The following is an 18,140-nucleotide window of genomic DNA, read 5'->3' as shown; positions in this document are numbered from 1 at the left end:
ACACCAAACCCGTTTACAGTGCTTTACAAGTGTAGCAATGCTTAGAAAATATATCAAGAAAACGATAATAATACAGGCCAAATCCAGTATTAAACAAAATCACAGAAATAATAGGAAATTAAATGACAATCTATATACAACAACAACTTGCATTTATATAGCACCCTTCACGCGGGGTAGTGTCCCGGAGCGCTTGACAGTGGCAGAATCTGACTCCGAGCCAGGGGGAAAGGGAGGGGGGAGGTGACCATAAGCACAATTAAATAGGAAGGTCTTTAAGCGGGATTTGAAAGTGGAGGGGGAGGGTTCCAGAGTTTCAAGGTGTAGTGCTGAAGGCACAGTCGCTGATGGTGGAGCGGAGGGGACGAGGAACAAACAGGTGGCCGGAGCCAGCCAAGTGGGAGGGAAGGAGGGGGTAAGCAAATCAGATAGGTAGGGAGGTGCAAGGGGATAAAGGGATTTGAAAATGAGTGAGAGGATATATAAAGTATAAAATACATATTAAAACGTAATTAAAACTTAAGGAGCAGGAGGAATTGGGAATAAGAGGAAAAGTACAAATTAATGGCTGTAGTAAGTATATAAATGAGATAATAGAGTGCAAAATAGCTTGGATACAGAATCTAAGAAAATTAATATGGAAACTAGGGAGAATACAAGAGGGAAGAAAAATAATTAATCATAGTGTTAAAGAGAGTAATAAAAAGTCTTAATTGTTTTTGCAGCAAATACATTTTGAACAATGGAATGGTGGGAAAGTTACCAGGGAATACAAGAGTTATTTCAGTTCAGTCAAAAGAGAAAAATAATTTGACAAGATGGAAGCTCACTCCCCCGACGATAGATGGAAGAGTACCCAGGCATTGGATAAATGTCTGTAAATAAGTAGATCTGCCTGCTTCTTGAGAGAGTTAGCAGTGAGAAGACATTGCCTTATTCACAGGGAGGGCTAATACATTTTAAAAATAGTGATTGATTATAAAATCCAGAGATTCATTGTAATGACAGTTCACTCCCTTTATGAAAAGCTTAGAATTCAGAACGTGACCCAGACCATCCACACCACCTTCTCCCTCCGCCATGGCTCCTGCCGCTTCCCCCCTCTTACACTTCTTTGCCCTCATTTCTCCCTCCTCCCTCCCAACCAGGATCACCTGGATAAAGTTCGCCTCAATCCCCTCCCCACCCAGCTGCTGGTCACTGAATTCCCCCTTCTTTCCCCCCGCTAGCCGACACAGTCGACCAGTCTCTCGCAAACTCACAAACGACATTCTATCTGTGACCAGGGCTCCCTCTGCCTCCTCGACCTCCTGGATCTCTGCCGCGTTCGACAGTCGACCACTTCATCCTCTTTCACCATCTCTTCTCCCTCATTCACCTTAGTGGGACCTCAGTCGCATGGTTTGAGTCCAACTTAACCAACCGCCTCCATTTCATCTCAGCAAATGGTTTCTCCTCCCGCCCAGTCACCTGCAGGGTACTCCAGGGTTCCATCCTTGGCCCACTTTTTCTTATGCTCCCTCTGGGCGATGTCATCCAGAGACATGGAGAGAGACTAGTAAACTTCCACATGTATGCGGATGCCACGCAAATCTACTTTGCCTCCTCCAGTGTCAACTCCAGGTCTATCAGCCTATCTGGCAGACATCAGGGCCTATATGAGTGCAAATTTCCTGCAGCTGAATATGGACAAGACGGAAGCCATGCTCCTTGGCCCCAGTCAATGTCTTCACTCCTGCAGATCTCCTCAACCTCCCTGGGCTTTCTCTCAGACTGACCGAACCAGTGCGCAATCTAGGCATTCGGTTCGACCCCCAGCTGTCGTCCTTCCCCCATATCCGGTCCCTAACCAGGACCACCTTCTTCCACCTCCATCATATTACTTCCGACTGTACCTTACCGCAAATGCAGCCGAAAACCTCGTGCATGAGTTTGTTATCTTCTGCTTGGATTACTCCAACGCACTCCTCGCCGATCTCCCCAGCTCCACTATTCAAAAGATCCAGCTCATTCAGAATTTTGCTGCCTGCATACTGACCCGGACTAAACTCTGTACCCACATCTCACCAATTCTTGCCAGGCTCCACTGGCTCCCCATCACCAAATGGATCCTCACACTCGTGTTCAAATCCATTCACTCCCTGGCATCTCCCTACCTCTCCGACCTCATCACTTTCCAATCCACCACCGGGTGCCTCCCCTGGACTGGCACCAGTCTCCTGTTCATCCTTCGCACCGCCCACTCCACCATCGGAGGTCATTCTTTCAGCCACTACGCCCCAAATCTCTGGAACACTCTCCCTCTATTCCTCTGCCTTGCCCCCACTCCTTTTTCAAGTCCCGCCTGAAAGCCTTTCTCTTCGAACGTGCTTACGGCCACATCTCCCCCCCACCCCTACCCATCTCCCGAGTCAGGCTCCACCACTGTTAGGTGCTCTGAGACACTGCCCTGGTGGAGGGCATTATGTAAGTGCAAGTTGTTGCTGTTTTTTTATGCATTACAGTGCCACCAACCTATATTTGACAAGTGTGATTGGTAGTAAAAATGCTTTATATAAGTATTTGCTTTACTTTTATTCTGAATGCAAAGTTATAAACTAGAATTAGACTCGACCCATATTGTCTGATACAGTTTTGTTTCTAAAGTCTTTCTATGAATTACTTTTCTCAGATTTTCAATGTGGCGACTGGTGACATTGAAGCTAAACTAGAATCAAGGTGTCACAGCACTATTCAGTATTGCCATGCGTCTCCTATCAGTTCATTAGTGGCAGTAGCTTTGTCTCACTATTCTGTAGAGGTAAGTGTATGGAATGGAAGGAAACCCAGTTATAACACAATGCCAGTGAACAAAAAATTAGATGTGTGCTGTGTTTAGAAAGCACCTCTGATGTCAGTGTTTTTATACCACTCATAGCTTTCTGTGATACAATGTTAGTTTACTTAGTACTTAAGTGCAGGGAAGTATCGTCTATCTAACTTGGGATTCATTTTGCGTAAAAAGAAGAGAGCTAACTTTACTCACAGTTATTTTTAGTTATGCAGCTTCTGAAGAGTGGTGACCAATTTATGGTGGAATATATGTCTTTGTGAAGCTCTGTAAATTAGTTGCAGTTCAGGTCAGATTGTAGATTGGATTTAACATTCCTGTTTGCTCTCATCTATAATCACTTTTTTCATCTTCTAGACTACACGATCTGTATCTCATGATTGATGAATAGACAAAAACATATACATTTTCATCATTCTAAATAGAATTGATACCATTTAAACTCCATGAATATATTTTATTAATTTCAATTAAATTACTTTGCGTATCACAGCATTTATATTGATTGCATCTTTCAAGTCGTGGGGATATCTCAAACTGCTTACCCAACTCACTGGGAGCGCAAGCTGGGGGAGGGGGTGCTGAAGAGAGAGAAAATGCTTCATATAAGTACTTGTTTAGAGATGGCCAAAAGCAGAAGGTGGGTTTTCCATTTGTGGAAGGACTCTGGAATGCAGTTTCAAAGAGCAGGAAAAGAATGTCTAAAAACTCACACACCGATAGTGGGGTAGAGTGGACAGGTGATATGAAGCAGGTGGAGGGAATGACACAGGGCAGTAGGACCGCAGAAAATCGCACAGGTAGGGTGAGGCGAGGCCATGGAGGCATTTGAAAGTGAAGTTGAGAATTTAAATTTATAATTTTTTTTCAAAAAAAAGGATTTGATTATTTAAAACTTCCAGGACAGGTATTCACAGGTAGAGTGGTTTAAAAGTACATTTACTTATGCTATTTCTTTTTTCAATCTCCTCTAGTTGTGGGACATAAAATTGCAGAAGAGAGTGGCTGACTGTAGTGGACATTTGAGCTGGGTTCATTGCGTTCAGTTTTCACCAGATGGATCAATGTTGCTGTCTTCGTCAGATGATCAAACTGTTCGGGTAAGTGCTTTTCTATTTGTAGTGCAGTGACTCTGCCATTACCTCACCCCTTAGGTCGCTGAAACTCTTGTTCATGCTTTCATCACCTCCAGGCTCGACTGTGCAAACACCCTGCTTGTCAGCCTTCCCAACTCCTCCCTCCACAGGCTGCAGATAATCCAGAACTCTGCAGCCCGTGTCCTCTCCCGCATCAAACACCGTTACCCCATCTCCCCCATTCTCGCCAGACTCCATTGGCTCCCTATCCTTCAGAGGATCCAGTTCAAGATCCTGGTCCTCACCTACAAAGCCCTCCATGGCCTCGCCCCACCCTACTTCTGCGACCTCCTAATCTTCTACCAACCTGCCCGCTCCGTCCGCTCAGCCTGCTCTGGCCTGCTCCACATCCCCCGACCCACCCGCCCCACCATTGGCGGGAGAGCCTTCAGCTACTCTGCCCCCAACCTCTGGAATTCCGTCCCCCAATCACTCCGCCTCACCCCCTCCTTAGCCTCTTTCAAGTCCCACCTCAAGACCCTCCTCTTCGACCATGCCATTGCCACGCTCCTTCCTCTCCCCTCCCTTTCCCCCTCTGACCCCAGCTCGGGTCTGAAATGCTGTACTCTGTCCAGCGCCTTGGGACGTCCTCCCAATGTGAAAGGCGCTATACAAATGTTATCTTCTTATAATAATAATAATAATCCTTGCATTTGATATAGCATCGGGAGGACGTCCCAAAGCGCTTCACAGAACACACTGTAAAGTGAATTGACTGTATATTTGTGGGCGAACGCGGCAGCCAATTGCGCACAGCAATGTCCCACAAACAGACATAGATTAAAAATGACCAATTTATTATTGTTTTTGGTTTTGAAGGGATTATTATTAGGCTCTGTGTGGAGTTAGGAAACTTGCCCAAGGTTTCGCCCTGACCTGCCTGGAATTGAACTCAGGTCTCTCGCTTGCAAAGCGAGTGCTTTCAACCACTGAGCTACAGGACTCCACTGCAATATATACTGCAATAAATGATCATAGTACACAGAATATCTTTGAGTAGATTGCCCAACAGGGGTGTTTGCACTTTTTGAGTACCATAACCAATTTTTCTGCAAGATAAGAAAATTATTTTGTTTGCTACAGTTACAGTTTAGGATTGAATATATTTTTCAGCGTCTGTGTTTTCTGATGATGATTGTTAAAATACATAATAATAATCCTTGCATTTGCTAAAGCACCTCATCACATTGAGAGGAAGTCTCAAAGCAATTCACAGGATTTACTGTGAAATGGAGTATATTTATAGGCAAATGCGGCAGCATTTCCCTCAAATAGCCATGAAACAGATGACCAATTTTGTTTGGAGGAATGTTGGCCAGGATACTGGGAAAAACTTCTTTCTCTTTTTGAATTGTGCCACGGGACCTTCAAGATCCCCCTGAACATGCAGACGGGACCTCAGTTTAACATCTCATCTGAAAGATGGCAGCCTCTGGCAATGCAACACACCCCAGCACTGCATTGGAATGTCATCCTAGACCATGTGCTTAGACGTATGCTTAGACAATCTTCTGACTCAGGTGTGAGTGCTACCAAGCTAACACTTGTTGACAAATACTTGCATACTTTATGTGTATTTTGACAGCGGAAGGTCTTTCATCCTCCAAAGGGTTAAGTTTCAGTGTATTTTTAATTGTACATTAAAACGGTGTTACCGTGAAGGAATAGTAAATCAGTCCATAGTATAGCAGAATGGTATCTGATGTGCATGAATTAACTTTAATGTTATACTGCATCAATATATCTATGTTGGGGGGATCTCTGAGAGAGATTACTGTTGAGTGATCCCTTTGTGATGTAATCAATTCTCCCCAAGTGAGTTTGCAGTATGGATTTCCTATTTCTCAGGATGTATGTATAGTGAACTCTGCTTCTATCAAATAATGAAAACTCGCAAGTTACCCAAGATTAATAACTACACTCAAAACATCATAGGGTTATGTAATCAGAGATGGATTCAGTTAATTGAATATGTAGTCCTGTCTGAGTCCTCCTATGACATTGAGTGAGTGGGAATAAATGGACTTTTAAATTTAAAAGAGAAAAGATGGGGAACTATAGACCAGTTAGTCTGACATCAGTGGTAGGGAAAATTCTTGAGTCCTTAACTAAGGATGTTGTTATGGGATTCCTGGAAGACCATAACACGATTAGGCAGAGTCAACATGGCTTTACAAAAGGGAAACCATGCTTAACTAATCTTTTAGAGTTTTTTGAAGATGTATCTAGCAGGTTAGATAGGGGGGAACCGGTAGATGTAGTGTATTTAGATTTTAAAAAGGCATTTGACAAAGTGCCACACAAAAGGCTATTGCACAATGTTAAGGCCCACGGGATTAATGGGAACATATTAGCATGGATTGAAGAGTGGTTAACGGGTAGAAAACAAAGAGTAGGGATAAACGGGTCATTCTCGAATTGTCAGGATGTGACTAGTGGAGTGCCACAAGAATCAGTGCTTGGGCCTCAGCTATTTACAATTTACATCAATGATCTAGACGAGGACATTGAATGTAACGTATCTAAATTCGCGGATGACACTAAACTCGGTGGGAGAGTAAGCTCTGAGGATGATGCAAAAAGATTGCAACGGGATATAGATAGGCTAGCGGAGTGGGCGAGTAGGTGGCAGATGGAATTTAATGTGGGGAAGTGTGAAGTTATTCACCTAGGTAGAAAAATAGAAAAACAGATTATTTTCTAGAGGGGGAGAGATCAGATAGTGTTAGTGTTCAGAGGGATTTGGGTGTCCTTGTACACCAGTCGCAAAAAGTTAGTTTGCAGGTGCAGCAAGCAACTAAGAAGGTGAACGGCATGTTAGTGTTCATTGCAAAAGGTTTAGAGTACAAGAGTAGGGAAGTCTTGCTGCAACTGTATAGGGCCTTGGTGAGACCGCACCTAGAGTATTGTGTGCAGTTTTGGTCTCCTTATTTAAAAAAGGACATACTTGCCTGAGAGGGGGTGCAGCGTAGATTCACTCGGCTAGTTCCTGGGATGAGGGGACTGACCTATGAGGATAGGCTGAATAAACTAGGGCTATATTCCCTAGAGTACAGAAGAATTAGGGAAGATCTTATTGAAACATATAAGATTCTTAAAGGGCTGGATAAAGTAGACACAGAGGGACTGTTTCCTCTGGTAGGAGAATCTCTAACTAGGGTCACAGTCTTAAAATTAAGGGTCAGCTTTTTAGAACAGTTGAGGAAACATTTCTTCACTCAGAGGGTAGTGAATTTATGGAATTCACTATCCCAGAAGGCTGTAGATGCTCAGTCCTTGAACATCTTCAAGGCTGAGACCGATAGATTTTTAAAAAAATAGAGGGATTAGGGGATATGGGGACAGGCACGTAATTAGAGTTTGGTCAGAAGATCAACCATGATTTTATCGAATGGAGGGACAGGCTCGAGGGGCCGAATGGCCTACTCCTGCTCCTAATTCTTATGTTCTTATGTTCTTACTATGATCCAAAGCTTCACTGAAGACTAGAAATCTACCTTAGACTCAAGTCAAGCAGGGACTGTTTCTATCTGTCTCAAGAGTTTTCACTATGCCTCTAACAGCTTCTCCTCCCACCCTCACGCTGTTACATGCCATACTCTTCAAGGCTGAATTCTCAGTACTCCTTTTCTTTAACTGCCTATCTTTGCTCACCTCATTCACTCGCAGTGGCCATTTCTATATGTGTCCAGATAACGTTACAATTTTATCTTTGTACTCCACCCTCGATTTCAGGACCACTTGTGTTCTGATTTGCTGTTTGTCGGACATCACGTCCTGGACAGGCTTTCTTTCTCCAACTTAACATCAATGAAACACAGACTGTCCTGCTTAAATCCTGCTAGCAGCTTCGCAGGCACTGACAATATCACCCTCACCCCCAGCACCAGACAGAGCAGCCTCACCCCCAGCACCAGACAGAGCAGCCTCACCCCCAGCGCCACACAGAGCAGCCTCACCCCCAGCACCACACAGAGCAGCTTCACCTCCAGCACCACACAGAGCAGCCTCACCCCCAGCACCAGACAGAGCAGCCTCACCCCCAGCGCCACACAGAGCAGCCTCACCCCCAGCACCACACAGAGCAGCTTCACCCTCACCCCCAATCCAGGGAACTCACACATATCTGCCTTCGTGAATGTTGACACATCCAAGACCTTTGGTCTTTTTAGTTGATTATAAACTCTTTCTTTATAAATCTCCATTTGTTTACTTGAGATGGACTGTTAAGCACCATCTTTCCAAATAAGGAAGGAATAACATCTGTCCAAGTTTTCACCAAACATGCAACAGAATCCAGTGACACAGGCCTCAACTCCATTTGGTTTGAATCCTCTCTCACATTCCAATATCATATCAAACAATGGTTTTAACTCTTTCCTTATGATGCCTCATTTAAGCCTTTTATCCTGGCTATGACTGAGTCTGCTTTCATCCATCTCCACAACATTCTCTACCTCCACCACTGCTTCATCCCTTAGCCATGTTTTTGTCACCTCAGGACTTGACTTTTCCAGTGATTTGCTTGTCATCTGCATCACCATCCGCTGCAGATCTACAAGCTCCACTTCGCCATAATCTGCATTCTTTCCCACTATAGGGTCTGCAACCTCATTACCCCCACCCTCACTCGGCTTCACTAACTCCCTATTCCCCCAGTTAATATACTTTAAGATCCATATCTTTATCTTCTACCCTTGCCTCTTCTACCCTTGCCTCTTCCCCCACCCTACCACTGTGATCTCCTGCAACCTTACTCCCTGGCTATTTCCTCCACTCCCTAATTTCCAGGCTGCTTCATACCTTCCACCTTATCATCAAATATTTTCGTCCTGCCCTCTAGAAAGCTATTCTGAAATCCTTGTCCCCCTGCCTCTCCCTGTTTACTTTCAAAACCCATCCATGCCTTTGGTAACCAGGCTTCCAACCCACCTTTCCCATGTGATTTTGAATGACGTACTGAATATTTTAAATGGATTCAGAATTGATTGTAAGAATATTTGTAGGAAGCAATTAAGAGGTTTACAGCAATGTACGCAACCCAGCAGTTAAGCAATTTATAACAAAAAGCCATTGTTTTTACCCGTGTAAGCTTTTTGGACTTAACTTTTTCATTTTTTTGACAAGATGAAATGACTTAACAATTCCTTTGCATTGCTTGTAAATGATGCAAGTGAAAATTCCATTCCCAACTAGTAACTACCCTCTTTTAAACAGAGACACCTGAAATGGATGTGGCACAGATACTACTAACATTCAGGACTATTGCATGTAGATGTTGTCTCCAAAATCACATGTGATTTTTTTGGTTTCTTTAACGGAATCAATTCAAATTGGGTCAACTTTGCTGATGTGGTGCTATATGATAGCATTAACACTTAGCATTGCTACTTGGGCAGGGTACTGGAGAGTAACCAGTGCATGTAGAGACCAGACCAGGAGCAGAGAGGTGCCATATGTGCCAATGAAATTTGAAAAGAAAGTGAACAATTAAAATACACAGTTAAAAACACTTTACAGTACATCCTGTTAAGCGCTTTGAGATGTCATGGTAACGTGATATCAAATGTAAGGATTATTATTATCATCATCACCAAACAGCTGTCACTGCACACAAAAAACTCTCTTAGGACTATCCTAAATCTTTTTTAAAGCCTGCTTTAAAATATATATCCCATCCCTCCTCAGTTACTTTTGTCTAACATTTTGCACCCAAAAAAAATTATTTAAATTCACACTGTCAAGTTAATGTAATTTCCACCACTGCTTTGGTCCACCCCAGTTTCAGCAACATATAAAAAGGGTGAGGGGGTGTTATTCCTCGCTCTGGAAGTCACAGCCATGGAATATATTAAATTGCTGTCATTTATCTTGTGAAAAAAAATCCATGCTGGATTGAGTAAAAATAGTACTGTACCATTACATAGAGAAATAATTCACAATCGTGTGTCTTGTATTTTAGCTTCCATAAATATTCTAATGGATCCTTTTCAGTAAGATAAATATGGAAGAAAATAAGCTGTTTTATGGCTTTTCAGACAAAGAAAATCATCCTATTTCTTCTTGGATTCCATAGATCTCGCCCACAAAAATATAGTCAATTCACTTTACACTATATTGTGTGAAGCACTTTGAAACGTCTCGAAGACGGGAAACAGGTATGGTTGCAGGCACAATATTGCTGAGCTTGTAATGTTTCGATGCGTTTGAAGAATTTTAAAAGTGTCATTTTATTCCTGCGGAATGGTTCCACTGATGTCAGAATATAGTGTGCAACAGTGAACATTGTACACAAGGGCCTGTTATGAACCCAGATACTACTTTTTCTTGGCAGCTTTGGGAGACCAACAAAGTCCATCACACCTCTTCTATTTCTTTGATGCAAGTTATGGATGTCGTATTCGAGCAGAATGAAGTTGTGGTTTTAGTAGCAGATAGTAAAAATTGTTTACAGGTAAGAAATTGCTGTAAGATTTTTGACAAACCACACTTTAGTCAGTAGCATTTATTCAGCTCTTCAACCTACAAAAGTGGAGCTGTCTTTTTAGCACTGAAATGTTATCAAGTGAAACACAGTACAGAAAGTAAATGAAAAAGGATATAAGTAAATGGAAATGCAGTGAATATCGGTAAAAATAAAATCTGTGCAAGAATTGAAATGCAGGAGAGAAGGGAACCAAATGATTAATCTGAAGCTCTCTGTTCACATGCTGATTTGCACCTGTACCTAAGAGTGAAGAAGACCTGAGTTATATGATGAAGCTCTAGTTCATCTCAGGGAGAGAGGTGTTTAAACTCCTGTAATATTTGGATGGGTAGCTAGGTGGGTTGATGACATTCTTCTCCTGAAACTATTCCTTTGTTTAAATATTTTACTTTAATAAAGGGTTTTTGGCCATGGAATAGTAAATTTGTTTACAAAGTAATCTAGAAAAGTAAATCGTATGGATAAATAAGGTCTGGTTGATCTCATCTTTCCAGATTAAGTGGAACAAGTTGTAAAATATTATATACATTAATTTCAACGTTCAGGAAGCATCATACAGTGTCCTTCTTCTGGCCATCCAAACCCCAAAATATCACAAATATCTGATCCCAGTTGGATACGGCATCATTTCCTCTCTATAGTTCCCTACTGTTACTTCTATTCACCCAAAATAGGTCTAAGCCTAACAATGCTGCCTGAGTTGTAGTACAGTGAGTAGAATACTAGTTCTCAAGTAGATGGTGGGTGTAATTAACCTGGAGGTGGGACCCTCAGCCACCTTCTGTTCTTTGATGTCGTCAATGACTACTAAAATCAGAAATTTGAAAGAAGCTCGAGTCTAATTGCCAAAGAAGGCTGCATTTGAAAGGTGTGACCTTGGGCCTCCCAAATGAAATAAACAGCACACCTAGAAACAGAAGTAGGCTATTCAGCTACTCAAGCCTGTTCCGCCATTCTATAAGTTCTAGAAAATCATGGCTAATCTGTACTTCAATTACCCGCCCCTGCCCTATATCCCATGATACCCTGACCTAACAAGTATCTGTGGACCTCAGTCTTGAAAATGTGAATGGATCCAGCATCCACAGTCTTTTGGGGGAGAGAGTTCCAGATTTCCACTACCCTTTGGGTGAAAAATGGCCTCCAGATTTCACTCTTAAATGGCCTAACTCTAATTTTAAGATTATGCCCCCTTGTTGTGGACTCCCCAACCAGAGGAAATAGTTTCTCTGTATCTACCCTAACGAATCCCCTTATTATTTAAAAACTTCAATCAGATCACCCCTCGACCTTCTAAACTCAAGGAAATAGAGACCAAGTTTATACAACCCGTCCTCATAATTTACTCCTTTTAGTTCTGGTATAATTCTGGTGAATCTGCGTTGCACCCCCTCCAGAGTCAATATATCCTTCCTGAGGTGAGGTGCCCAAAACTGAACACAGCACTCCAGAAGGGGTCTGACCAAGGCTTTATACAGTTTGAAGCATCATTTCCTCTCCTTTATATTCCAGTCCCTTGAGATAAAAGCCAACATCTCTTGAGCCTTTTTGATAACTTTTTGCACCTGTGAGCTTGTTTTTAGTGATTTGTGGATGTGGATACCCAAATCCCTTTGCTCTTCCACAGTTCTCAGTTTCTCTACATTTGGAAAATATTCTGTTTTGCTCTTTTTGGATCTTTAGTGGATGACCTCACACTTCTCCACATTGAATTCCATCCATTCCATGGCAGGATATATGAAAAAAGTATCTTGTGTATGTTTTTTATTACTGAATCACTTACTGTTTGTTCTTCACAAAATAAATAGGAGGCATTACTTTTGGGATGTCCCTCGTACTTTAATTATGTGAACTTAGTAGAACCATTGTCTTGCCTATGCCAAATAAGTTTCAGTTCCTGCTACATTTTCTTAAGTATGTGTCATCATCTTCATTTTTCTTCTCAAACAAAAACAATTGTAGCATTAACTTTAGATATTTATTTTTACAACAGTTAATAAATGGAAAGACTGGTGATGTCATGTGTCAGACTGAGGTTCAGGAATCGCGTATATGTTGTTGCTGCCTTAGCCTTGACCTTAACTTGGCTGCATTCGGACGTGGAGATGGAATCTTAAAGGTATGATTTTTGGGTTAAACATTAAAAACTAATGGGAATTGGACAAATTATATCCATTTTGATTTCATTAGTAGAATATTAAAGTTTCTGTTAATTGTGTCTTATTTCTTACTTGGAAATAGGAAATTGAATATGCAATTTAAAAGCCATATGGGATCCCACTAGGCACCTATTGGGTGCATTTGATGACGTGGTATCATCCGATCTGGGTGAGGATGCAGGGTGGATGATGTCATTCACTGAGGGAAACAATTTGAATTGTATTAGCATATGTCATGAGTCAGGTGCCAAGTGGGATTACATATAGCTTTTAAACTGCATATTCATTTTTAAAAAAAAGCTTGATGCTGTGGTGGGAAGATGTGATGGTGGGTATTCTGGAAGGATGAGGTAAAATGGGGTGAAGGGCTTTCTTCATCCAAACCAATCCTGTATAGAGTTTCCATTTTACAAGCATCTGTCTCACTTTTTCCAGACACAGAGATATAGGACTAGAAACGTCCACTGTGATCCATCTGGCTGTTCCCAAAATTCATAGAATAGTATAAAATAGTTTATCATTCATACCTCTTTTGCAAAAAATGGAAATACTCTCTCCTCACTGTATACTCTTAAGATTGTGTTATAATTCTTTCCTGATGCTGCCCACTCTGCTGATGGTTTCCTTTCTAATCCAATGAAACTGAAGCTTTCTTCGCAGAGAAACGAATGGGAGAATCTTGAAAGTTGAGGTGAGGCCAAGGAGGTTCACGTAAATTAAAGGTTAATGCTAAATGTCATCAAGCAACTGTTCAGTAGGGTGTTACTACTTCATTTATGATTTGCTGGTACCCCAACGCACATTCTGGGGTCCCCAAGCCTTGCCTCCTGCCAACCTGTACCTAATTCTTTCCAGAATTAGGTAAGCAGGATGCATCCCTGAAAGGAGAGAGTTCAATTCCAATCCAATAATCTCTCTCTGAGATTTCCATGAGTAGGTGGGATGCATAGAATTCTCAGCTTGGTTTGAATACTCTGGTATGGTAATGGGATACCACATGTGTCAGACATCTAACTTACCCCCAAAAAATATTTGTTGTATCAATTTGAATTGACCCCAATGTCCCTGGTATAAATCTGCTTCATACTACTTTATTTAGTTAAAGCTTTGTTAAAGAAATAAGCACATGTTGAGGTTCACCAAGGCAATATTACCTTCACTGATTCCCAGTATCAATCCTAATAATCCTTCCACTGTGTTCTTTTTGTTGATGTTCCTTTATCTGGAATCAGATGAACATGCCTATATTCAAGTACCTGAAAATTGTTTACGTAACTGTTGACTTTTTGTATCTAAATAGCATTGCAAATTCAGTTTTTGAACAAAATAGACAGCCTATGAATATTTATATGAATATTCCTTAAAAGATGACGACTTTCTTTCTGGCAAGGATATATGTAGAGGATAAATCAGCATGCGCAGGTTTTTTTATGTATAGTTTGCCTTTTCACTTGCACTGTTTCACCTTGTAATTTGCTTTCTCCAGCTTTCATTGTCAGTTTTGGGATTGCAGTGCGAGTAGTTATCATGGTTCAAGTTCTTCATGTCAAATCCAGTTTTCCTTCTCAATACACTTGTACCTCAGATGTCTGAAGCAAAATTTATCATAATTTAGACACAATATTGTCCTCCGTGCTTTACAGTGTCATTACAATGACAGTGTCATTTTGTAAGCATCTTTCTCATTTGTGGCAAGTGCACTGTAAACTAAGTGGAATAGCTTTCATAATTATCTCTCCACCAAGCTATATATGTGGATGGCTGGAAGGTCCATTATGATTTGATTTTGTTTTTGTTCGCGTCCAACCTGCTAGTTAGAGGTGATCCGCCTAGTAGGAAGGATATTCAAGTTCTGTGCAGATTCTGTCTATATTCAGCTGTCCTCCGTTAATGGGACATGTGCATGGAAGAATATTCTTTTAAGACCTTAAAGATGTGTTCTATGAAAATATGCATAAACTCCTATTGCAAAATTAAAATGTGTTTCTTACATCTTATTTCAAGAATCAGAAGTTCTCATGGTTTCCTTTGTGCCTTGAATAAAATTGCAGTTTATGGAATGATTTCTGTTCTTCACTGAGTGTTGCATTAGGAGTTTACACGGAAGTTGTAGAATTACAAAGTTATTGTGTCCCTCACCTTATCACTGGTATTCATTCTGTTAGCACAGTCAATTGATGATGGTAGCTATCAAATTTCATATTGTGCAAAGCTATGTGAAGAGCTTTAAGACATCCTTTTGGAGTGAAAGATGCTTCAGGGGTATTGACACCACATGAAATCTCCACTTTTACTGAAGCTAGATTGTTTTGAGAAACGCATAAACTGCTGGTTTTATTTTCAAACGCTTAAAATATCGACTTTACTAGAATACACAAAGCAGTTTAAACAACAACAACAAAATTACATTTGTAATGGCCTTTCACAGCGGGAGGATGCCCTAAGGCACTGGACAGTCAGTGTTTCGGATCCGAGTTCGGGATCGGGATTGGGGAGGGTGGAGGGCAGGGGGGGAAGTAGGGTGATCGAAAGCACGGTTGAAGAGGAGGGTATTGAGATGGGTCTTGAAGAACGCAAGGGAGGGGGCGAGGCGGAGAGACTGCGAGATCAAGTTCCAGAGGGTGGGGGCAGAGTGGCAGAAGGCACACCCGCCAGTGGTGGGGTGGACGAGGCGGGGGACATGAAGTAGGTCAGAACCTGCTGAGCGGAGGGAGCGGGCAGGTTGGTAGGGTGTTAGGAGGTTGCAGATATAGGGGGGAGCGAGGCCATGGAGAGCTTTGAAGGTGAAGACCAGGATATTCAACTGTGTGATGGGAAGCCAGTGCAGTCGGGCGAGGATGGGGATGATAGGGTCACTGAGCCTGGTGCAGGAGAGGACATGGACTGCAGAGTTATGGATGGTCTGCAGCCTGTAGAGGGAGGAGTTGGGGAAGCCGACAAGCAATGAAAACCCGATTGGAGGGGTTCATGAAGGGAGTGGTGGATCCAGTTTTTAAACAAACTGGATTTGAAATACTACAAGAAATACTAAAAAATACTACAAGACAATAATAATCCTTGCATTTGATATAGGGTCTTCGAGACGTTTCAAAGCGCTTCACAGTATATACAGAGAGAGACCGACCTGCAGCCGCCATGTTCTTCTCTCTTTCTCTCTGTGGAGTCCTGTAGCTCAGTAGTTAGAGCACTTGCCTTGCAAGCGAGATACCTCGGTTCAATTCCAGACAGGGGCAAACCTTGGGCAAGTTTCCTTACTCTACATGCCTAATAATCAATCCCTCCAAAACAAAAAACAGTAATAAATTGGTCATTTTCAATCCACGACTGTTTGTGGGACATTGCTGTGCGCAATTGGCTGCTGCGTTTCGCCCACAAATATACGGTCAATTCACCTTACAGCATATTCTGTGAAGCGCTTTGAGACGTCGAGAAGATGTGAAAATGCAAAGGATTATTATATTATACAATGTAGTGAATTGATTATATTTTGTGGGTGAAATGCGGCAGCTAATTGCGCAGACCAGTGTCCCACAAACATTCGTGGATTGAATGACCAAATTATTCAAGGGGTCAGAAGTACAGTTGTCTTTTTTTTTTTGCTCGAGTCCCTCAACCAATTTAAAGGCACCAATTTAAAAAGAAAGCTGGATTGGAGATGACAGTGTGAAGCAGGCCTGTGGGAGGGCAGGTTATCAGATAGGAAAAGAGTGGTATTTGGGGTACCACTGATACTACAGTGTCATTAGATTTTTATATTTTATATAAAGATATGTTAATATCACAAACTTTTATTTTATATAGAGATATTTAAAGATATTTTAATATGACAAACTTTTGGTAGAAACTCTACAATACAGTAGAACAATTTACTTGCTGCAAACAGGTGACTACTCCCACTATCTGGCTGCAGTTGCCTTACTCTCAAAACATTGCGTCCAGTTTTGGCCTGAGGAAATGTTTTTTTCCATATACTGTAAAAAGAATTTTAAAATATACCTTTTTGGAGTTTTTTTTTAAAAGGCACAACTGTGTTTATAACGTATTCCTACATGAATTTCCACCATTATAAGGTAGGTAGAAAAACTTCAAATTCTACTTTTACTTTAAAGTAAGTCTCCAGATAAATAGATTTTTTCATTTCAATTCAGTACAACTATTAGACTTGAGGAAAATGTAGCTCTGACCAATTGAATACTTCCAAGTATTGAATCCGATTCTTTAGCAGCATTAAATCTTCTAAACCCCTGGTGTGTTGTGTGATTGTCCCAGTGGGACACTCCCAGTGTGAAAGGCACTATACAAATGTAATTTTGTATTGTATATAACTAATTTTAAGTCATTTGTCAGAGACAACACCAGAATCTAAAAGTCATACATATTAAGACTAGTTGCTTTCTGTGACCCCTTTTGGCCCAAATATCGGTTTATTTATGGGGCAGCTTTCAGAGGAATTGCTTTTAAAATTCACAATTAAATTGGTGCCTTTAAATTGGTTGAGGGACTCAAGCAAAAACAATAGCCTTCACAATTCAGTTAGATTTCAACTGAATTGCCTGAGAGACACATTTCTCTTTGCATAGCACTGTTAACAGCACAAAAGTAATTCAATCTTTATTTATTAAAATTACAATGTTTCGTAATAGATTTGAAATCAATATGGTAATGATTGAACGCATTGCCAAATCTGTTATGAATACAGCGTTTTCCAACTATTCTTAAAGACTGGTTGGGATATGGATTTCCTCAACTTACCCAAACCCTTCAGCAGACAGATCAGCGACAGCTTTCATTGTGAATTGTCTAAAATCTCCAGAAGGAAAAGTTGTGGTCCCAGAGTGAGGGGTAACACAGTACTATTTGCGTGTGCGTGGAAATATATGACTTCATTGCTTAAGTGAAGCAAAAAAATGTAGTTTATTTTCCCGATCATTGGTTCTGAGTAGTAGAACTGGTTAAAAAAAGCAGTGAGCCAAATCGCCCGATATTCCAGGCACATTTCCTGGTGTTTGTAACCGATGAAGGCATGGAAATTCTAACAGTTTGTTCATGCGCCAGGCCACAAAGGTCATCAATGAAATGATGTCCTACATTTCTATGTATTCACAGAACGGTATCTCCCCAACCTGTGGAGGGACAAAGGTGACATGAGCGAGCACAAGAAAAGCATTGCCACACTTTTGGTGCAAGCATTTTGGCAACCCTGCTCTTTCCCCGTGCCATTTTATATTCTTCAAATATTTATCCATTTCTTTTTTCGTTATAGTCTCAGATTCAGTCGCAACTTGTGCCAAAGAATTCCATATACTGTATCATCTATTAATAATTTAAACATCAGTGGATTAGAGAAATATAAACCACACATAAATCAAAGACCTTGATATTAATATTTATTTCCATTCATGAGGCTGATCAGAACTTGCACGTGGCCTTTTCTCACTTGTGAGTTATATCTAGTTGTGGAAGTTTCATCCCATTACAACTCTACAAGTTAATTCCATATCTAAATAGCAGTGTCTGCTTAACCCAAT

At 41.2% G+C, this 18,140-nt stretch overlaps 1 protein-coding gene across 5 annotated transcripts in view; it reads left to right on the top strand.

Moving 5' to 3' along the window:
* Positions 1–18,140, top strand: part of apaf1 (apoptotic peptidase activating factor 1) — a gene marked incomplete at its 5' end in the record, with an annotated part of 114,125 nt that overhangs the window by 47,614 nt on the left and 48,371 nt on the right. For all 5 annotated transcript variants that reach the window (XM_042335087.1, XM_042335085.1, XM_042335083.1 and 2 more), the window contains 4 exon segments: positions 2,672–2,800; positions 3,805–3,930; positions 10,301–10,420; positions 12,447–12,572. In XM_042335087.1, the coding sequence (XP_042191021.1) occupies positions 2,672–2,800; positions 3,805–3,930; positions 10,301–10,420; positions 12,447–12,572 (501 nt within the window).

The sequence above is a fragment of the Callorhinchus milii genome, unplaced genomic scaffold (genome assembly GCF_018977255.1).
Source record: "Callorhinchus milii isolate IMCB2004 unplaced genomic scaffold, IMCB_Cmil_1.0 Scaffold5, whole genome shotgun sequence".
Lineage (NCBI taxonomy): Eukaryota > Metazoa > Chordata > Chondrichthyes > Chimaeriformes > Callorhinchidae > Callorhinchus > Callorhinchus milii.
Note: the sequence above shows the minus strand (reverse complement) of the source record. Positions and strands in the feature narration are given on the sequence as shown.